This window comes from Ascaphus truei, chromosome 13 (genome assembly GCF_040206685.1).
Source record: "Ascaphus truei isolate aAscTru1 chromosome 13, aAscTru1.hap1, whole genome shotgun sequence".
NCBI lineage: Eukaryota > Metazoa > Chordata > Amphibia > Anura > Ascaphidae > Ascaphus > Ascaphus truei.
The window spans coordinates 10,959,195-10,982,041 of NC_134495.1; the positions used below are offsets into that span (position 1 = coordinate 10,959,195).

A 22,847-nucleotide genomic window follows, 5' to 3' on the forward strand; every position below is an offset into this window, starting at 1 on the left:
GAACATGTGCATCTCTCCACGTCAGTGTGTGAAGTGATTCGTGTCTCCTTAGTGTGTGTGTGTGTGTGTGTGTGAAGTGATTCGTGTCTCCTTACTGTGTGTGTGTGTGTGTGTGTGTGTGTGTGTGTGTGTGTGTGTGTGTGTGTGTGTGAAGTGATTCGTGTCTCTTACTGTGTGTGTGTGTGTGTGTGTGTGTGTGTGTGTGTGTGTGTGTGAAGTGATTCGTGTCTCCTTACTGTGTGTGCTGCCAGTGATACGTCTGTCTCATCGCTGTGTACCTGAGTCCGTGCGGCAGGCACTGGCAAAGGCTCCTGTGCTGGTCACCGATTCTAGTTGCCAGCGAGAAGGGTCCGATGCGGTGGTGACTGCTGCAACCTTCACAGGTTGGCAGAGCCGGGGAATCCTGATGTGCAAAGGACACGGCCTCCGGCTGCTCATCTTCTGCAAGGGTCAGAGAGGAGAGAGACCGGGAAGTGAGCGAGGGAGAGGGTGGAGAGGGAGAGAGAGAGAGAAGAGAGGAGAGAGTGAGAGAGGAGAGAGGGTGAGAGAGAGAGGAGAGAGAGAGAGAGAGAGAGAAGAGGAGAGAGAGAGAGAGAAAGAGAGAGAGAGAGGAGAGGAGAGAGGAGAGGGAGCCACGAGAGAGGGGAGAGAGAGAGGGGAGAGGGAGAGAGAGGGGAGAGGGAGAGAGGGAGCCGCGAGAGAGGGGAGAGGGAAGCCGCGAGAGAGGGGAGAGGGAGCCGCGAGAGAGGGGAGAGAGAGGGAAAGAGAGAGAGGGAGCTGCGAGAGAGAGGATAGAGAGAGAGAGAGGGAGCCGTGAGAGAGAGAGAGGAGGGAGAGAGAGAGGGAGCCGCGAGAGAGGAGAGAGGGAGCCGCGAGAGAGAGGAGAGAGAGGGAAAGAGAGAGAGGGAGCTGCGAGAGAGAGGAGAGAGAGAGAGAGAGGGAGCCGTGAGAGAGGAGAGGAGAGAGAGGGAGCCGTGAGAGAGGAGAGAGGGAGCCGTTGAGAGAGGAGAGGAGAGAGAGAGAGGAGAGAGAGAGAGAGGAGAGAGAGGGAGCCGGCGAGAGAGAGGAGGGAGGAGAGAGAGAGAGAGGAGAGAGAGGGGGAGCCGTGAGAGAGGAGAGAGAGAGAGGAGAGAGAGAGGGAGCCGTGAGAGAGAGGAGAGAGGGAGCCGTGAGAGAGGAGAGGGAGCCGTGAGAGAGGAGAGGAGAGAGGAGAGAGAGGGAGCCGTGAGAGAGAGGAGAGAGAGAGAGCCGTGAGAGAGAGGAGAGAGAGGGAGCCGTGAGAGAGAGGAGAGAGAGAGGGAGCCGAGAGAGAGGAGAGAGGGAGCCGAGATAGAGAGAGAGACGTGAGAGAGGGGAGAGGGAGCCGCGAGAGAGGAGAGAGGAGAGAGGGAAGAGGGAGAGAGGGAGCCGCGAGAGAGGAGGGAGCCACGAGAGAGAGGAGAGAGAGGAAGCCGAGAGGAGAGAGAGGAAGCCGAGAGGAGAGAGAGAGGAAGCCGAGAGGAGAGAGAGGGAGCCGAGAAGAGAGAGCCGTGAGAGAGAGGAGAGAGCTCTTGCCGTGAGAGAGAGGAGAGAGCTCCTGCCGTGAGAGAGAGGAGAGAGGCGAGCCGGTAGAGAGGAGAGAGGCGAGCCGTGAGAGAGAGGAGAGAGGCGAGAGCGAGCCGTGAGAGAGGAGAGAGGCGAGAGAGAGCCGTGAGAGAGAGGAGAGAGGCGAGAGCGAGCCGTGAGAGAGAGGAGAGAGGCGAGAGCGAGCCGTGAGAGAGAGGAGAGAGGCGAGAGCGAGCCGTGAGAGAGAGGAGAGAGGCGAGAGCGAGCCGTGAGAGAGAGGAGAGAGGCGAGAGCGAGCCGTGAGAGAGGAGAGAGGCGAGAGCGAGCCGTGAGAGAGGAGAGAGGCGAGAGCGAGCCGTGAGAGAGGCGAGAGCGAGCCGTGAGAGAGAGAGGAGAGAGCGAGCCGTGAGAGAGAGAGAGGAGAGAGGCGAGAGCGAGCCGTGAGAGAGAGGAGAGAGCGAGCCGTGAGAGAGAGGAGAGAGGCGAGAGCGAGCCGTGAAAGAGAGGAGAGAGGCGAGAGCGAGCCGTGAGAGAGAGGAGAGAGGCGAGAGCGAGCCGTGAGAGAGAGGAGAGAGACAAGAGCGAGTCGTAAGAGAGACAGGAGCAAGCCGTGAGAGAGAGAGGCGAGAGAGAGGCGAGAGAGAGAGGCGAGAGAGAGAGGCGAGAGAGAGAGGAGAGGAGAGAGAGGAGAGGAGTGAGAGAGGGGAGAGGGAGCCGCGAGAGAGGGAGAGAGGGAGCCGCGAGAGAGGGGAGAGGGAGCCGCGAGAGAGGGGAGAGGAAGCCGTGAGAGAAGAGAGAGGATAGAGAGAGGAGAGAGAGGATAGAGAGAGAGGGAGCCGTGAGAGAGAGAGAGGAGAGAGAGAGAGAGAGGGAACCGCGAGAGAGGAGAGAGGGAGCCGCGAGAGAGAGGAGAGAGAGAGAGAAAGAGAGGAGAGAGCTCCTGCCGTGAGAGAGAGGAGAGAGGCGAGCCGTGAGAGAGGAGAGAGGCGAGCCGTGAGAGAGAGGAGAGAGGAGAGAGAGCGAGCCGTGAGAGAGGAGAGAGGCGAGAGCGAGCCGTGAGAGAGAGGAGAGAGGCGAGAGCGAGCCGTGAGAGAGAGGAGAGAGGCGAGAGCGAGCCGTGAGAGAGAGGAGAGAGGCGAGAGCGAGCCGTGAGAGAGGAGAGAGGCGAGAGCGAGCCGTGAGAGAGGAGAGAGGCGAGAGCGAGCCGTGAGAGAGAGGCGAGAGCGAGCCGTGAGAGAGAGGAGAGAGAGAAAAGAGAAGAGGAGAGAGGCGAGAGCGAGCCGTGAGAGAGAGGAGAGAACGAGCCGTGAGAGAGAGGAGAGAGGCGAGAGCGAGCCGTGAAAGAGAGGAGAGAGGCGAGAGCGAGCCGTGAGAGAGAGGAGAGAGGCAGAGAGCGAGCCGTGAGAGAGAGGAGAGAGGCGAGAGCGAGCCGTGAGAGAGAGGAGAGAGGCGAGAGCGAGCCGTGAGAGAGAGGAGAGAGGCGAGAGCGAGCGTGAGAGAGAGGAGAGAGGCGAGAGCGAGCCGTGAGAGAGAGGCGAGAGCGAGCCGTGAGAGAGAGGAGAGAGCGAGCCGTGAGAGAGAGAGAGGAGAGAGGCGAGAGCGAGCCGTGAGAGGAGAGAGCGAGCCGTGAGAGAGAGGAGAGAGCGAGCCGTGAGAGAGAGGCGAGAGAGCGAGCCGTGAAAGAGAGGAGAGAGGCGAGAGCGAGCCGTGAGAGAGAGGAGAGAGGCGAGAGCGAGCCGTGAGAGAGAGGCGAGAGCGAGCCGCGGGAGAGAGGCGAGAACGAGCCGTGAGAGAGGAGAGAGACAAGAGCGAGTCGTAAGAGAGACAGGAGCAAGCCGTGAGAGAGAGAGGCGAGAGAGAGAGGCGAGAGAGAGAGGAGAGGAGAGAGAGGAGAGGAGTGAGAGAGGGGAGAGGGAGAGAGGGAGCCGCGAGAGAGGGGAGAGGGAGCCGCGAGAGAGGGGAGAGGGAGCCGCGAGAGAGGGGAGAGGAAGCCGTGAGAGAGGAGAGAGAGAGGAGAGAGAGGATAGAGAGAGAGGGAGCCGTGAGAGAGAGGAGAGAGAGAGAGAGAGGGAGCCGCGAGAGAGGAGAGAGGGAGCCGCGAGAGAGGAGGAGAGAGAGAGAAAGAGAGAGGAGAGAGCTCTTGCCGTGAGAGAGAGGAGAGAGCTCCTGCCGTGAGAGAGAGGAGAGAGGCGAGCCGTGAGAGAGAGGAGAGAGCGAGCCGTGAGAGAGGAGAGAGGCGAGAGCGAGCCGTGAGAGAGAGGATAGAGGCGGGAGAGCGAGCCGTGAGAGAGAGGAGAGAGGCGAGAGAGCGAGCCGTGAGAGAGAGGAGAGAGGCGAGAGCGAGCCGTGAGAGAGAGGAGAGAGGCGAGGAGCGAGCCAGGAGAGAGGCGAGAGCGAGCCGTGGAGAGAGAGGAGAGAGGCGAGAGCGAGCCGTGAGAGAGAGGCGAGAGCGAGCCGCGGGAGAGAGCCGCGGGAGAGAGGCGAGAACGAGCCGTGAGAGAGGAGAGAGACAAGAGCGAGTCGTAAGAGAGACAGGAGCAAGCCGTGAGAGAGAGAGGCGAGAGGCGAGAGGCGAGAGAGAGAGGCGCGAGAGAGAGGCGCGAGAGAGGCGAGGCGAGAGCGAGGGCGCGAGAGAGAGAGAGGCGAGAGAGAGATAGGCGAGAGAGCGAGGCGAGAGAGCGAGGCGAGAGAGCGAGGCGAGAGAGCGAGAGGTGAGAGAGGCGAGAGAGAGAGAGGAGGAGAGAGGAGAGAGAGAGGCGAGAGAGAGAGAGCGAGAGAGAGAGGCGAGAGAGAGAGGCGAGAGAGAGAGGCGCGAGAGAGAGGCGCGAGAGAGAGGCGCGAGAGAGGCGCAGAGAGAGGCGCGAGAGAGGCGCGAGAGAGAGAGGCGAGAGAGAGATAGGCGAGGCGAGAGAGAGCGAGGCGAGAGAGAGCGAGGCGAGAGAGCGAGGCGAGAGAGCGAGGCGAGAGAGCGAGGCGAGAGAGCGAGGCGAGAGGGAGAGCGAGGCGAGAGAGAGCGAGAGGCGAGAGAGAGGAGAGAGGCGAGAGAGAGGAGAGAGGCGAGAGAGAGGAGAGAGGCGAGAGAGAGAGGCGAGAGAGAGAGGCGAGAGAGAGAGGCGAGGCGAGAGAGGCGAGGCGAGAGAGAGAGGCGAGAGAGAGAGGCGAGAGAGAGAGGCGAGGAGAGAGAGGCGAGGCGAGAGAGGCGAGAGAGCGAGGCGAGAGAGACAGAAAAGATAATGGTCACAGAGACGGACCTGACAGACGAGCAGGAAGAGAGAGCGATATGACCCTGGCAGCGTGTGCACTCACCTCGTGTGACCTGTGCCACGCCAGCGCAGACTCTGACCCCTCTTGAACCCCGTATGGCCTCTGGCTGGGAGGTGGCCGCGGCCGGCCTGGCTTTTGCTTGGTGCTCGGAGAGACGCAGCAGGTTCTCTGGGCTGACGGAGAACAGGTTGAGGGGGGTGAGCTGCACGGACACCGCGGGCAGGGGGAACGCGATCTCACGGGTGCACTTGGGGGTGCTGGGGGTATCCGAGGGCAGCTGTGTGCAGAGAGAGAGAGAGGGGATCCCCCCCCGGGTGAGCACAGTTAGGGTGTTCCTGCATTGTGCTGACACACAAACTTTACACAGGTCACACCCTCAGACACACACACACTGTATATACACACTGTACTTGTGCAGCATGGGAGTGTGTACATACAATGTATACAAACACACACAATGTATATACACACACACTATATACACTCCCATGCTGCACACACTGTATATACACACTGTACTTGTGCAGCATGGGAGTGTGTACATACAATGTATACAAACACACACTATGTATATACACACACACTATATACACTCCCATGCTGCACACACTGTATATACACACTGTGCTTGTGCAGCATGGGAGTGTGTACATACAATGTATACAAACACACACAATGTATATACACACACTATATACACTCCCATGCTGCACACACTGTATATACACACTGTGCTTGTGCAGCATGGGAGTGTGTACATACAATGTATACAAACACACACAATGTATATACACACACTATATACACTCCCATGCTGCACACACTGTATATACACACTGTGCTTGTGCAGCATGGAGTGTGTACATACAATGTATACAAACACACACTATATACACTCCCATGCTGCACACACTGTATATACACACTGTACTTGTGCAGCATGGGAGTGTGTACATACAATGTATACAAACACACACAATGTATACACACACACACTATGTATACATACACACACTATATACACTCCCATGCTGCACACACTGTATATACACACTGTGCATGTGCAGCATGGGAGTGTGTACATACAATGTATACACACACACACACAATGTATATATACACACACTATATACACTCCCATGCTGCACACACTGTATATACACACTGTGCTTGTGCAGCATGGGAGTGTGTACATACAATGTATACAAACACACACAATGTATATATACACACACTATATACACTCCCATGCTGCACACACTGTATATACACACTGCTTGTGCAGCATGGGAGTGTGTACATACAATGTATACACACACACACACACACAGTGATCACAGCCGCCCGGACTCTAGCCTTCGCTCTCCTGTGCCTCTCCTGTGCCTCTCCTGTGACTCTCCTGTGCCTCTCCTGTGCCTCTCCTGTGCCTCTCCTGTGACTCTCCTGTGACTCTCCTGTGACTCTCCTGTGACTCACTTCCAGCTGACACCCTCCTGTCTCCGTGGCTGCTCCCAGCGGGCACAGTGCCAGCTGTCTGGGCACCGCCGAGGGAAGAACAGGGAACACAAACAAAACACCCCCCCACCCGGCCCGATGGAGAGCGTCTCACCACCAGAGACACAGAACCAGAGGCAGCCATGGCAACGGGTCCGGCTCCCGGCAACAGAGAAGACCCCTTCAGCCCGTCGTCCTCGCTGCTGCATCGTTACAACACACCCACTGCCGGGCACTTACTGCGGCTGCAACGCTGTGTGCAGGGGATGGGGGGGGGACACGGGGGGCAGAGGCACTTACTGCGGCTGCAACGCTGTGTGCAGGGGATGGGGGGGGACACGGGGGGCAGAGGCACTTACTGCGGCTGCAACGCTGTGTGCAGGGGATGGGGGGGGGACACGGGGGGCAGAGGCACTTACTGCGGCTGCAACGCTGTGTGCAGGGGATGGGGGGGGGGACACGGGGGGCAGAGGCAATTACTGCGGCTGCAACGCTGTGTGCAGGGGATGGGGGGGGGACACGGGGGGCAGAGGCAATTACTGCGGCTGCAACGCTGTGTGCAGGGGATGGGGGGGGGACACGGGGGGCAGAGGCACTTACTGCGGCTGCAACGCTGTGTGCAGGGGGTGGGGGGGGGACACGGGGGGCAGAGGCAATTACTGCGGCTGCAACGCTGTGTGCAGGGGATGGGGGGGGGGACACGGGGGGCAGAGGCAATTACTGCGGCTGCAACGCTGTGTGCAGGGGATGGGGGGGGGACACGGGGGGCAGAGGCAATTACTGCGGCTGCAACGCTGTGTGCAGGGGATGGGGGGGGGGACACGGGGGGCAGAGGCAATTACTGCGGCTGCAACGCTGTGTGCAGGGGATGGGGGGGGGACACGGGGGGCAGAGGCAATTACTGCGGCTGCAACGCTGTGTGCAGGGGATGGGGGGGGGGACACGGGGGGCAGAGGCAATTACTGCGGCTGCAACGCTGTGTGCAGGGGATGGGGGGGGGACACGGGGGGCAGAGGCACTTACTGCGGCTGCAACGCTGTGTGCAGGGGATGGGGGGGGGACACGGGGCAGAGGCAATTACTGCGGCCGCAACGCTGTGTGCAGGGGATGGGGGGGGGGGCACGGGGGGCAGAGGCAATTACTGCGGCTGCAACGCTGTGTGCCGGGGATGGGGGGGGGACACGGGGGGCAGAGGCACTTACTGCGGCTGCAACGCTGTGTGCAGGGGATGGGGGGGGGACACGGGGGGCAGAGGCACTTACTGCGGCTGCAACGCTGTGTGCAGGGGATGGGGGGACACGGGGGGCAGAGGCAATTACTGCGGCTGCAACGCTGTGTGCAGGGGATGGGGGGGGGACACGGGGGGCAGAGGCAATTACTGCAGCTGCAACGCTGTGTGCAGGGGATGGGGGGGGGGACACGGGGGGCAGAGGCACTTACTGCGGCTGCAACGCTGTGTGCAGGGGATGGGGGGACACGGGGGGCAGAGGCACTTACTGCGGCTGCAACGCTGTGTGCAGGGGATGGGGGGACACGGGGGGCAGAGGCACTTACTGCGGCTGCAACGCTGTGTGCAGGGGATGGGGGGGGGGACACGGGGGGCAGAGCCACTTACTGCGGCTGCAACGCTGTGTGCAGGGGATGGGGGGACACAGGGGGCAGAGCCACTTACTGCGGCTGCAACGCTGTGTGCAGGGGATGGGGGGGGGGGGACACGGGGGGCAGAGCCACTTACTGCGGCTGCAACGCTGTGTGCAGGGGATGGGGGGACACAGGGGGCAGAGCCACTTACTGCGGCTGCAACGCTGTGTGCAGGGGATGGGGGGACACGGGGGGCAGAGGCAATTACTGCAGCTGCAACGCTGTGTGCAGGGGATGGGGGGGGGACACGGGGGGCAGAGGCAATTACTGCAGCTGCAACGCTGTGTGCAGGGGATGGGGGGGGGACACGGGGGGCAGAGGCAATTACTGCAGCTGCAACGCTGTGTGCAGGGGATGGGGGGGGGACACGGGGGGCAGAGGCACTTACTGCGGCTGCAACGCTGTGTGCAGGGGGTGGGGGGACACGGGGGGCAGAGGCACTTACTGCGGCTGCAACGCTGTGTGCAGGGGATGGGGGGGGGCACGGGGGGCAGAGGCAATTACTGCAGCTGCAACGCTGTGTGCAGGGGATGGGGGGGGGACACGGGGGGCAGAGGCACTTACTGCGGCTGCAACGCTGTGTGCAGGGGATGGGGGGGGGGCACGGGGGGCAGAGGCACTTACTGCGGCTGCAACGCTGTGTGCAGGGGATGGGGGGACACGGGGGGCAGAGGCACTTACTGCAGCTGCAACGCTGTGTGCAGGGGATGGGGGGGGACACGGGGGGCAGAGGCAATTACTGCAGCTGCAACGCTGTGTGCAGGGGATGGGGGGGGACACGGGGGGCAGAGGCACTTACTGCGGCTGCAACGCTGTGTGCAGGGGATGGGGGGACACGGGGGGCAGAGGCACTTACTGCAGCTGCAACGCTGTGTGCAGGGGGTGGGGGGACGACACGGGGGGCAGAAGCACTTACTGCGGCTGCAACGCTGTGTGCAGGGGATGGGGGGACACAGGGGGCAGAGCCACTTACTGCGGCTGCAACGCTGTGTGCAGGGGATGGGGGGGGGGCACGGGGGGCAGAGGCAATTACTGCAGCTGCAACGCTGTGTGCAGGGGATGGGGGGGGACACGGGGGGCAGAGGCAATTACTGCGGCTGCAACGCTGTGTGCAGGGGATGGGGGGGGGACACAGGGGGCAGAGCCACTTACTGCGGCTGCAACGCTGTGTGCAGGGGATGGGGGGGGGGACACGGGGGGCAGAGGCAATTACTGCGGCTGCAACGCTGTGTGCAGGGGATGGGGGGGGGACACGGGGGGCAGAGGCAATTACTGCGGCTGCAACGCTGTGTGCAGGGGATGGGGGGACACGGGGGGCAGAGGCAATTACTGCGGCTGCAACGCTGTGTGCAGGGGATGGGGGGACACGGGGGTCAGAGGCAATTACTGCGGCTGCAACGCTGTGTGCAGGGGGTGGGGGGGACACGGGGCAGAGGCAATTACTGCGGCTGCAACGCTGTGTGCAGGGGATGGGGGGACACGGGGGGCAGAGGCACTTACTGCAGCTGCAACGCTGTGTGCAGGGGATGGGGGGACACAGGGGGCAGAGCCACTTACTGCGGCTGCAACGCTGTGTGCAGGGGGTGGGGGGGGGGGCACGGGGGGCAGAGGCAATTACTGCAGCTGCAACGCTGTGTGCAGGGGATGGGGGGGGACACGGGGGGCAGAGGCACTTACTGCGGCTGCAACGCTGTGTGCAGGGGATGGGGGGGGGCAGGGGGCAGAGCCACTTACTGCGGCTGCAACGCTGTGTGCAGGGGGTGGGGGGACACGGGGGGCAGAGGCACTTACTGCAGCTGCAACGCTGTGTGCAGGGGATGGGGGGGACACGGGGGGCAGAGGCACTTACTGCGGCTGCAACGCTGTGTGCAGGGGATGGGGGGGGGACAGGGGGCAGAGCCACTTACTGCGGCTGCAACGCTGTGTGCAGGGGATGGGGGGACACGGGGGGCAGAGGCACTTACTGCAGCTGCAACGCTGTGTGCAGGGGATGGGGGGGGGACACGGGGGGCAGAGGCACTTACTGCAGCTGCAACGCTGTGTGCAGGGGATGGGGGGACACGGGGGGCAGAGGCACTTACTGCAGCTGCAACGCTGTGTGCAGGGGGTGGGGGGACACAGGGGGCAGAGCCACTTACTGCGGCTGCAACGCTGTGTGCAGGGGATGGGGGGACACGGGGGGCAGAGGCACTTACTGCAGCTGCAACGCTGTGTGCAGGGGATGGGGGGGGGGCACGGGGGGCAGAGGCAATTACTGCAGCTGCAACGCTGTGTGCAGGGGATGGGGGGACACGGGGGGCAGAGGCACTTACTGCAGCTGCAACGCTGTGTGCAGGGGATGGGGGGACACGGGGGGCAGAGGCACTTACTGCAGCTGCAACGCTGTGTGCAGGGGATGGGGGGGGGACACGGGGGGCAGAGGCACTTACTGCGGCTGCAACGCTGTGTGCAGGGGATGGGGGGACACAGGGGGCAGAGCCACTTACTGCGGCTGCAACGCTGTGTGCAGGGGATGGGGGGACACGGGGGGCAGAGGCACTTACTGCAGCTGCAACGCTGTGTGCAGGGGATGGGGGGGACACGGGGGGCAGAGGCAATTACTGCGGCTGCAACGCTGTGTGCAGGGGATGGGGGGACACGGGGGGCAGAGGCAATTACTGCGGCTGCAACGCTGTGTGCAGGGTATGGGGGGACACGGGGGGCAGAGGCAATTACTGCAGCTGCAACGCTGTGTGCAGGGGATGGGGGGGGGGACACGGGGGGCAGAGGCAATTACTGCAGCTGCAACGCTGTGTGCAGGGGATGGGGGGGGGACACGGGGGGCAGAGGCAATTACTGCAGCTGCAACGCTGTGTGCAGGGGATGGGGGGGGGACACGGGGGGCAGAGGCACTTACTGCGGCTGCAACGCTGTGTGCAGGGGGTGGGGGGACACGGGGGGCAGAGGCACTTACTGCGGCTGCAACGCTGTGTGCAGGGGATGGGGGGGGGCACGGGGGGCAGAGGCAATTACTGCAGCTGCAACGCTGTGTGCAGGGGATGGGGGGGGGACACGGGGGGCAGAGGCACTTACTGCGGCTGCAACGCTGTGTGCAGGGGATGGGGGGGGGGGCACGGGGGGCAGAGGCACTTACTGCGGCTGCAACGCTGTGTGCAGGGGATGGGGGGACACGGGGGGCAGAGGCACTTACTGCAGCTGCAACGCTGTGTGCAGGGGATGGGGGGGGACACGGGGGGCAGAGGCAATTACTGCAGCTGCAACGCTGTGTGCAGGGGATGGGGGGGGACACGGGGGGCAGAGGCACTTACTGCGGCTGCAACGCTGTGTGCAGGGGATGGGGGGACACGGGGGGCAGAGGCACTTACTGCAGCTGCAACGCTGTGTGCAGGGGGTGGGGGGACGACACGGGGGGCAGAAGCACTTACTGCGGCTGCAACGCTGTGTGCAGGGGATGGGGGGACACAGGGGGCAGAGCCACTTACTGCGGCTGCAACGCTGTGTGCAGGGGATGGGGGGGGGGGCACGGGGGGCAGAGGCAATTACTGCAGCTGCAACGCTGTGTGCAGGGGATGGGGGGGGACACGGGGGGCAGAGGCAATTACTGCGGCTGCAACGCTGTGTGCAGGGGATGGGGGGGGGGACACAGGGGGCAGAGCCACTTACTGCGGCTGCAACGCTGTGTGCAGGGGATGGGGGGGGGGGACACGGGGGGCAGAGGCAATTACTGCGGCTGCAACGCTGTGTGCAGGGGATGGGGGGGGGGACACGGGGGGCAGAGGCAATTACTGCGGCTGCAACGCTGTGTGCAGGGGATGGGGGGACACGGGGGGCAGAGGCAATTACTGCGGCTGCAACGCTGTGTGCAGGGGATGGGGGGACACGGGGGTCAGAGGCAATTACTGCGGCTGCAACGCTGTGTGCAGGGGGTGGGGGGGACACGGGGCAGAGGCAATTACTGCGGCTGCAACGCTGTGTGCAGGGGATGGGGGGACACGGGGGGCAGAGGCACTTACTGCAGCTGCAACGCTGTGTGCAGGGGATGGGGGGACACAGGGGGCAGAGCCACTTACTGCGGCTGCAACGCTGTGTGCAGGGGGTGGGGGGGGGGCACGGGGGGCAGAGGCAATTACTGCAGCTGCAACGCTGTGTGCAGGGGATGGGGGGGGACACGGGGGGCAGAGGCACTTACTGCGGCTGCAACGCTGTGTGCAGGGGATGGGGGGGGGGCAGGGGGCAGAGCCACTTACTGCGGCTGCAACGCTGTGTGCAGGGGGTGGGGGGACACGGGGGGCAGAGGCACTTACTGCAGCTGCAACGCTGTGTGCAGGGGATGGGGGGGACACGGGGGGCAGAGGCACTTACTGCGGCTGCAACGCTGTGTGCAGGGGATGGGGGGGGGACAGGGGGCAGAGCCACTTACTGCGGCTGCAACGCTGTGTGCAGGGGATGGGGGGACACGGGGGGCAGAGGCACTTACTGCAGCTGCAACGCTGTGTGCAGGGGATGGGGGGGGGACACGGGGGGCAGAGGCACTTACTGCAGCTGCAACGCTGTGTGCAGGGGATGGGGGGACACGGGGGGCAGAGGCACTTACTGCAGCTGCAACGCTGTGTGCAGGGGGTGGGGGGACACAGGGGGCAGAGCCACTTACTGCGGCTGCAACGCTGTGTGCAGGGGATGGGGGGACACGGGGGGCAGAGGCACTTACTGCAGCTGCAACGCTGTGTGCAGGGGATGGGGGGGGGGCACGGGGGGCAGAGGCAATTACTGCAGCTGCAACGCTGTGTGCAGGGGATGGGGGGACACGGGGGGCAGAGGCACTTACTGCAGCTGCAACGCTGTGTGCAGGGGATGGGGGGACACGGGGGGCAGAGGCACTTACTGCAGCTGCAACGCTGTGTGCAGGGGATGGGGGGGGGACACGGGGGGCAGAGGCACTTACTGCGGCTGCAACGCTGTGTGCAGGGGATGGGGGGACACAGGGGGCAGAGCCACTTACTGCGGCTGCAACGCTGTGTGCAGGGGATGGGGGGACACGGGGGGCAGAGGCACTTACTGCAGCTGCAACGCTGTGTGCAGGGGATGGGGGGGGACACGGGGGGCAGAGGCAATTACTGCGGCTGCAACGCTGTGTGCAGGGGATGGGGGGGACACGGGGGGCAGAGGCAATTACTGCGGCTGCAACGCTGTGTGCAGGGGATGGGGGGACACGGGGGGCAGAGGCAATTACTGCGGCTGCAACGCTGTGTGCAGGGTATGGGGGGACACGGGGGGCAGAGGCAATTACTGCGGCTGCAACGCTGTGTGCAGGGGATGGGGGGACACAGGGGGCAGAGGCAATTACTGCGGCTGCAACGCTGTGTGCAGGGGATGGGGGGACACGGGGGGCAGAGGCAATTACTGCGGCTGCAACGCTGTGTGCAGGGGATGGGGGGGACACGGGGCAGAGGCAATTACTGCGGCTGCAACGCTGTGTGCAGGGGATGGGGGACACAGGGGGCAGAGGCAATTACTGCGGCTGCAACGCTGTGTGCAGGGGATGGGGGGACACGGGGGGCAGAGGCAATTACTGCGGCTGCAACGCTGTGTGCAGGGGATGGGGGGACACGGGGCAGAGGCAATTACTGCGGCTGCAACGCTGTGTGCAGGGGATGGGGGGACACGGGGCAGAGGCAATTACTGCGGCTGCAACGCTGTGTGCAGGGGATGGGGGGACACGGGGCAGAGGCAATTACTGCGGCTGCAACGCTGTGTGCAGGGGATGGGGGGACACAGGGGGCAGAGGCAATTACTGCGGCTGCAACGCTGTGTGCAGGGGATGGGGGGGGGGACACAGGGGGCAGAGGAACGAGAGACTGAAGGAAGGAGGGTAGATCTGTGCTCTTTTGTTAGTTTCCACCCCGTGGGTCTCCTGCCCGTGGCTGAAGGACGTGGAACTCCATGTTTTATTTATGGCTTGTAACCTGAAACACACGTATGCACACACCCGCACGCAAGCACCCGCAGATACACACCCGCACGCATCCGCAGATACACACCCGCACGCACACACCCGCAGATACACACCCGCACGCACACACCCGCAGATACACACCCGCACGCACACACCCGCAAGATACACACCCGCACGCACACACCCGCAGATACACACCCGCACGCACACACCCGCAGATACACACCCGCACGCACACACCCGCAGATACACACCCGCACGCACACACCCGCACGCAAGCCCCCGCAGATACACACCCGCACGCAAGCACCCGCAGATACACACCCGCACGCAAGCACCCGCAGATACACACCCGCACGCACCCGCAGATACACACCCGCATGCAAGCACCCGCAGATACACACCCGCACGCACCCGCAGATACACACCCGCACGCACCCGCAGATACACACCCGCACGCAAGCACCCGCAGATACACACCCGCACGCACCCGCAGATACACACCCGCACGCACACACCCGCAGATACACACCCGCAGATACACACCCGCACGCAAGCACCCGCAGATACACACCCGCACGCACCCGCAGATACACACCCGCAGATACACACCCGCACGCACCCGCAGATACACACCCGCAGATACACACCCGCAGATACACACCCGCACGCAAGCACCCGCACGCAAGCACCCGCAGATACACACCGCACGCACCCGCAGATACACACCCGCAGATACACACCCGCAGATACACACCCGCACGCACGCACCCGCAGACACACACCTGCACACGCACGCACCCGCAGACACACACCCGCAGATACACACCCGCAGATACAAACCCGCACGCACCCGCAGATACACACCCGCAGACACACACACTGTGGGTCTCTCCAGCACTGAAGGTGTTAGTTGGATTAACCCTTTGATTGCTGTGATTTGTTGCAGGCTCCGGGTAACACGAGGCACACTTAGTGCCACCTTCGCACCCACTCACGGGGCATCCCGTGATACATGGGCACAGACAGGGCAGCGAGGGGAGGCGGGCAGAACCTGGGGAGCGCCAGTAATACCCTCCCACCCCTCTTGCCCCTCTGCTGGAACGAATATGGAGCCGGCCGCTGCCTCTTACATCTTGGGCTCCCACACGACGACGTCTCCGGGAGAAGGGGGCGGCACGGGGGCACAGGGATATCAGGGCTTGCCCCTCACCAATCCTCCCTTAACCCCTTCACTGCTGCTCTACATCAAGGGTGCGCAACTCCAGTCCTCAATCCGTCCCTGCTTCAGCACAGGTGGCACAATCCGTCCCTGCTTCAGCACAGGTGGTAGTCCCTGCTTCAGCACAGGTAGCTCAGTCACCTGTGCTGAAGCTGGGATATCTTGAAAACCTGACTTGTGGGTGGCCCTTGACGTGATTGGGGCGGAGAGGAGGTCACATCCTTCCAACTTCCTGGGACCCTTTTTTAATGCACCGAAGCGACAACACCAAACGACGGAAAATAGTGTCTGCTTAGCTTGCCATATCCGCACAGCTCATATACAGGCTCAGAGTACTCCACACCGCTCTGTAACCGCGGCCACATCCTGCCGCCACACAGGAAATGGTTAGCAGCACAGCTAGGGTGCAGCAGCTCCCCCATACGGAGCAACATCTGCATTCCCGGCGCGTAATCAGAGGGTATCCCCCTCTGAGAGAGAGGATGCAGGAGCCGCGCTGTAATGGGCACATGGGCAGTGGCGGTGCCATCAGCACCACACAAACACGGGCCCTGCTCCGACATACACTGCGGACATGGAAGGGTTACATGTGGGTGCTTGTACCATGCAGTACCTGACTGACACACAGGAGGGCAGTGCAGTGTTATGTGCAGCACCTCTGTATTGGATGTGCTGGCTGCATACACAGCAATATACAGGAACCTCGCTCAGACAGGCCGCGCTGCGACGTGCGTTTACATGCGCGCGCATGTCCGTCGCAATTTCTGGTTGTTCGGTGGGAGTTTTCAAACTGAAAACTCCACCGGCGGCAAAGTGCAGCGTTGTCACTGCGACATTTTGCCGCCACAACCAAAACTGAAATTTGGTGCTACAGTCGCGTGACGTGAGCTGGTTCAGCCAATAAAAGTGAACCAGCTCCGTGACGTGTGCGTTACGCCCCCCGCCACGCCCCCAAACGGCGCGACCCAACTCCTGCAGTTTGAGCAGAGATCGCTGGGCTGCAGGAGCACGCGGCGGAGGCGCGAACGCAAGCGCGCAGATGTAGCAGTCTGAGCGAGCCCTTACACTGGTAACTGCTGCCATCTGTGTGCGCACGCGGAGCCCAGCCACGGAAGCCCAGCCACGTGAGAAGACAGACCCAGACAAAAGTAGCACTCCGCAAAGACCACCAAGTCCTTCAGAGATCAACTGCGAATCATTCAAAGCAGACTCGGCTGTAAAAATGAATGATATTATCTGTGCTCCCCAATCCTGAACATGCAGCACCCCCCAAATATCTCACTCTGCTACACCCCCCCAACCCCCCAGTCTCACTGCTTACCTGTCTCTGGGCGGCGGCCCCTATCTGCAACTGGCAGAATTTGATGGCTTGTTCAAGAGCTGCTCCTTCGTCCACCTACGACACAAGAGATCAGGTAAGTCGCTGCATCAGTGGTGCTATCCTGGCAGTGTGACACCAGGACAGGCTTCTGCCTACTGTGACATACAGGGACAGGCTACCCCAGGGGTGGGCAACTCCAGTCCTCAAGGGCAACCAACAGGTCAGGTTTTCAGGATATCCCCGCTTCAACACAGGTGGCTCAATCAGTGGCTCACTCTTTGACTGAAGCAGGGATATCCTGAAAACCTGACCTATTGGTGGCCCTTGAGGGTTGGAGCTGCCCGCCCCTGGGGTACGCTCGGCAGTGTCACACGGTGAAGGCCCTCACCTGTTTGATCAGCATATACGTTTTGCACATGATCTTTTCGATCTTGCCCAGGTCGTAGGTGGTGACCTTCTGACCTTGCTGCCACACGCGGTAGGCCTCCAGCAGCAGGCTCTTGCTGCTCTCCGTGTCGTCCAGCATTTTGCGCTTGCGGCTGACTCTGGGTGGAGGTTCCTCGGGGTTCGGAGGGGGCTGCACAGGGGCCCTGACCCCGGCCTGCTGCTGCTGCTGCTGCTGCTTGGAGCTAATGCTAAGTTCCGCCAGAGACAGTTCTGGCCCTTCCGGGCTCCTGTACTGATCACCCCGTCTCTCTGCGTCGCAGGAATGTCCATCGTGATCCATGGGCTGGGAGGACTGGGGTCTGACCGGCTCCTTAATACTCCTTGGGTCCTCGGGGTCTATGGCCTGAGGGGTTCGTGTCGCCTCCTTCCCTCCATTCTCGGGTCCCGGGGCCGCCCCGTCGCCCAGCGCCGAGCTCTTCCTCGGGGGTGTGTCTTTACGATCCTCCGAGGTGGGACGGCCCGACACGTCTGTTGTCATGGAGACCGCCGGGAAGGGGCTGGGGTCCGAATCGTGGGAATCCTGGGTACCAGAGAAGTACGAAATGAAGGCATGCACGAGGGGTGGAGAGAAGCTCTGGGCAAAGCCACAATATGTACCACGCCCGGCAAAGCGGAAAGAAGCCACGAGCGAAGCCACGATATGTACCACGCCTGGCAAAAGGGAGACACCCAAAGCAATGCCAAGGATACGTACCACGCCCGGCTAAACAGAGAAACTACGAGCAAAGCCACGATATGTACCACGCCCGGCAAAAGGGGGAGACGCTGCGAGCAAAGCCCCTGTATGTACCACGCCATCAACATGAAATCTATTTTATGTGAGAATAAAGGCAGCACGTGCCAATGTCCCAGGACATGACCACGTGCTCTGCATACACCCCCTATTAACCCTTTCCCTGCCGGGGAACAATGTGTTGCTGTCCCCTCTGGCTACATTAAAATAATGTATATTTGCTAAATGTTCCACGCGTTTCCGATCCGTTTACACAAATCCGTTTGGTGGGACGTGACTTTATGAGCCGGGAAAACCTTTTGCTTCTCGTGGTCTTACCAGCTCATTACCAGAGCCACGAAAAAGCAGCAACCAGACCGCAAACACATTTAATTTGCCTGTGCTTTGTCCTCCGGCGTGTTCAGGGGTACAGAGATAACATCCGGGAGCCGTGTGTGTGTTCCTGCGAGTGTTGGGACTATACGCTGAACTTCTAAACACAGCGGCCAGCCCTCTCCGCCCCCCGCGGCCAGCCCTCTCCGCCCCCCGCGGCCAGCCCTCTCCGCCCCCCGCGGCCAGCCCTCTCCGACCCCCCGCGGCCAGCCCTCTCCGACCCCCCGCGGCCAGCCCTCTCCGACCCCCCGCGGCCAGCCCTCTCCGACCCCCCGCGGCCAGCCCTCTCCGACCCCCCGCGGCCAGCCCTCTCCGACCCCCCGCGGCCAGCCCTCTCCGACCCCCCGCGGCCAGCCCTCTCCGACCCCCCGCGGCCAGCCCTCTCCGACCCCCCGCGGCCAGCCCTCTCCGACCCCCCGCGGCCAGCCCTCTCCGACCCCCCGCGGCCAGCCCTCTCCGACCCCCCGCGGCCAGCCCTCTCCGACCCCCCGCGCCCAGCCCTCTCCGACCCCCCGCGCCCAGCCCTCTCCGACCCCCCGCGCCCAGCCCTCTCCGCACCCCACTCCTTCTGCGGCCAGCGCCCTCCTTACCCCACACAGGTCGCTCAGGGTTTCCTCCAGCACTCTCACGGTGAGAATGTAAGCTCTCTGCGCCAGGACCCGACGATCCACATCCCTCAAATACTTCCTGCGGAGAGATGGAGGGCGAGGTCTGTACATCTGTCGCACTGACCATGTACCAGCACTTTACAGACATCACACACGCCGCCGCACAGGGAAGTGCACACACTTATACGTTTGTAAATACGCCGTCATTCTGAATAAAAAGCAGTGATACTCTATACCCTGCAATACCCCGGTATATTCCCCACTGAATCCCACTGCTATTACCGCCCGTGCCCATCCTCCTGCTGTCTGTGCTAGGCGGAGTACACAGTCAGCGGGTTGGCGCAGACGGTAATGACACTATAGGCAGCTATAGGAGGAAAGTCTCCCTGGCTGCGAGGCCGGGGGGAGGCGGGCGACACTCACTTCCCCTGGTCGGGGGTCCTCTGTAACATGCACGAGATGTTCAGCAGCGTGTTGGAGTCCTTGAGCTGAGCCAGAACGTACAGGAGCAGGACGATGGAGCGGTTCATATGAGAGGCAAAGCTGCCCGGCCGGTCTATCTCATCCACCGGGATTCGCCAGATTCCCTGCCACGGAGACACGGGGAGAAACAGTCAGGGGGAGAGACACGGGGGAGGAAAACAGTCAGGGGAGAGACACGGGGGGAGAACAGTCGGGGGAGAGACACGGGGGGAGAACAGTCGGGGGAGAGACACGGGGGGAGAACAGTCGGGGGAGAGACACGGGGGGAGAACAGTCGGGGGAGAGACACGGGGGGAGACAGACAGTCAGAGATACAGGGAGAGAGACACGCCGCAGTCGGAGAGACACGCCGCAGTCGGAGAGACACGCCGCAGTCGGAGAGACACGCCGCAGTCGGAGAGACACGCCGCAGTCGGAGAGACACGCCGCAGTCGGAGAGACACGCAGCAGTCGGAGAGACACGCCGCAGTCGGAGAGACACGCCGCAGTCGGAGAGACACGCCGCAGTCGGAGAGACACGCCGCAGTCTGAGACACGCCGCAGTCTGAGACACGCCGCAGTCGGAGAGACACGCAGCAGTCGGAGACACGCCGCAGTCGGAGAGACACGCCGCAGTTGGAGAGACACGCCGCAGTCGGAGAGACACACACCCGTATCAGACCCCGTCTCTGAACCCTCCTGTGTACAGGGAAGGGCACATTGCAGGCTCTGTCACACACGTGTGCACTGTAGGATCGGTGCTCTGGGACCTGCAGGCATCTCAAAAGAACACGCAATGCAAATCCCAGGAGGAAACATGGGACGGAATAAGACACGGCCTCTCTGTATAGCACACACAGAGCGCGAGAGGAGACAGGAACCAAACCTGGGACACAGCAACTCCTCCTGCTGCCCTCTGTATAGCACACAGCATCTCCTCCTGCTGCCCTCTGTATAGCACACAGCATCTGCTCCTGCTGCCCTCTGTATAGCACACAGCATCTCCTCCTGCTGCCCTCTGTATAGCACACAGCATCTGCTCCTGCTGCCCTCTGTATAGCACACAGCATCTCCTCCTGCTGCCCTCTCTGTATAGCACACAGCATCTCCTGCTGCCCTCTCTGTATAGCACACACCATCCCCTGCCCTCTCTGTATAGCAGACAGCACCCCCTGCTATCTCTGTATAGGACACAGAACCCCCTGCCCTCTGTATAACACACAGCATCCCCTGCTATCTCTATATAACACACAGCAACGCCTCCTGCTGTCCTCTCTGTATATATGTATAGCGCACCGTTTCTCCTGCCCTCTCTGTATAGCACACAGCATCCCCTTCCTCTCGCTGCCAGCATCCTGTTGTCCCCTCTTGTCATTAAAGGGTTAACACCTTGTGATAATGCCAGCTGACCATTTAACCCATGCCCCCCTGTGCCCCCCCTCTCTCGCCCTGCGCGGCTCCCCGGCTCGTATTCGGGTTAGCTTGATTGCTCCTAATTAGTAAGCCACCCAAACATCTTTATCGAGCAGGCGTGGGAGGAAGGGGGGTGTGGGGGAGAGGAGGGGGTGTGGGGGAGAGGAGGGGGAGAGGAAGGAGTGTGGGGGAGAGGAAGGAGTGTGGGGGAGAGGAAGGAGTGTGGAGGAGGGGGGGTCAACGGGGAATAAGAGAGGAGCGTTTACTCCTGAATTCAGATACTATAGTCATGTAGTACGAATTGTACGCCAGATGCAAACAGCTCTGCCTCAACAGTATACTAAGGCAGGGATGGGCCAAGACCAGTCCTCAAACCCCCCAACAGGTCAGGTTTTCAGGATATCCCTGCTGTAGCACAGGTGGCTCAATCAGTCCCTGCTTCAGCACAGGTGGCTCAATCAGAGGCTCAGTTTTTGACAGCCTCCTGTGCTGAAGCTGGGATAACCTGAAAATCTGACCTGTTGGGGGGAGGGGCGATGCTTGAGGACAGGAGTTGAGCCCCCTTGTTTAAGGGGTACAGATATTCCGTCTGACCCACACCGCTCTCCTTGCCGACGCGTACACAAGTGACGACTCTCATGCCCAACTGCGTCACTGTATCCCAATCCTGCCCCTGTTCTTGGCGCCTGTGGGGAAAACGCAAGCCCAGCTGTGAAGCCCACTCTGCCATTCCAGTGCTGACCCCTCACGCACGGCACGTCCTACCCTCAACAGCCCTCTGCTATTCCGACTCGGTCACTGCATCTCGGCCGCGGACACTGGAACCAGATACGCACTTCACCTGACCCGGGCCATCCCGTTACAACCACACTCAGTGCAAAGCTGCGGCATTAGAGGAGTTGGGTTACCTGCTGGCAGACACAGTCACATTGAACAATAAGCTGGTAACAAGACCAGGTGCATGAAAGGGTGGGGAGTTTGGACTGTCCCATCCGACACTGTGACGGGCCCCTCTGAGCAGGAAGGGGCACATTCTTTAAGCACAGGCTTGACTGGAACCTGCACTGGAAAGGAGACCCGCACTACACTGCCTCAGGGCGCAGCTTAACTTTCAGAGCTGTCACCTGTTTAAGCAAAAACAACTTGGTAAAGGCCAGGAGGAAACCCCCAGCTCTGCCGGACCCTCGGGAGGAAACCCCCAGCTCTGCCGGACCCTCAGGAGGAAACCCCCAGCTCTGCCGGACCCTCAGGAGGAAACCCCCAGCTCTGCCGGACCCTCAGGAGGAAACCCCCAGCTCTGCCGGACCCTCAGGAGGAAACCCCCAGCTCTGCCGGACCCTCAGGAGGAAACCCCCAGCTCTGTCGGACCCTCAGGAGGAAACCCCCAGCTCTCCCGGACCCTCAGGAGGAAACCCCCAGCTCTCCCGGATCCTCAGGAGGAAACCCCCAGCTCTCCCGGACCCTCAGGAGGAAACCCCCAGCTCTGCCGGACCCTCAGGAGGAAACCCCCAGCTCTGCCGGACCCTCAGGAGGAAACCCCCAGCTCTGCCGGACCCTCAGGAGGAAACCCCCAGCTCTGCCGGACCCTCAGGAGGAAACCCCCAGCTCTCCCGGACCCTCAGGAGGAAACCCCCAGCTCTCCCGGATCCTCAGGAGGAAACCCCCAGCTCTCCCGGACCCTCAGGAGGAAACCCCCAGCTCTGCCGGACCCTCAGGAGGAAACCCCCAGCTCTGCCGGACCCTCAGGAGGAAACCCCCAGCTCTGCCGGACCCTCAGGAGGAAACCCCCAGCTCTGCCGGACCCTCAATACTTCAGATCCAGGAAATTAGCTGTGACTGATAACCCTGCCCTGAAGCACTCTCTGCTATTCCAATTCTTACCCCTCCAGCACACAGCTCTGTCACTACTCCTCAATTCTGCCCTGCAGCTCCGATTCTCACGCACACCGCTGTATACCTGCACCCTCATTGCATCCCTCTGCTATTCCTGTGCGGACCCCCCTACACATTTCCTTGCAGGCCCCTCTGCGCGATTGCCTGTACCCTGCTGAGCACACCGGAGTCAGTAGGTTGCTCTCAGACCTGCAGAAGGTATGTGATGGAGGAGATGGGACCAGGCTTGGGGAGCTGAGCAAGTTCGATGCTGCTGAATAATTCATTATTTTCCTGTGTGCACCCACAGAGAAAACCAAACAGCAACACAGGAACACTGCCAGACTGCTACTAACGTGTGCCGGGGGGGGGGGGGGGGGCCGGGAGGGGGGGGGAGAGAGAGGGGAGGGGAGAAAGGGGGAGAAATGGGGAGAGAGGGGAGGGGGGAGAGGGAGGGGGAGGGAGAGAAAGGGGAGGGGGGGAGAGAGAGGGGAGGGGGG

General features: G+C 62.1%; 1 protein-coding gene across 5 annotated transcripts in view; it reads right to left on the minus strand.

Moving 5' to 3' along the window:
* Positions 1 to 179: 179 nt before the first annotated feature.
* The window catches only part of CABIN1 (calcineurin binding protein 1), an 89,526-nt gene continuing 66,858 nt past the window's right edge, over positions 180 to 22,847 (minus strand). For 4 of the 5 annotated variants that reach the window (XM_075568476.1, XM_075568475.1, XM_075568472.1 and 1 more), the window contains exons 30-35: positions 19,024 to 19,187; positions 18,583 to 18,679; positions 16,829 to 17,407; positions 16,441 to 16,515; positions 4,852 to 5,086; positions 181 to 441 (exon numbers count right to left, since the gene is read on the minus strand). In XM_075568476.1, the coding sequence (XP_075424591.1) occupies positions 233 to 441; positions 4,852 to 5,086; positions 16,441 to 16,515; positions 16,829 to 17,407; positions 18,583 to 18,679; positions 19,024 to 19,187 (1,359 nt within the window). In that variant the 3' untranslated portion in view covers positions 181 to 232. Of the gene's footprint in view, positions 442 to 4,851; positions 5,087 to 16,440; positions 16,516 to 16,828; positions 17,408 to 18,582; positions 18,680 to 19,023; positions 19,188 to 22,847 lie in introns of all 5 variants that reach the window. The other variant, XM_075568473.1, reaches the window with a different exon arrangement.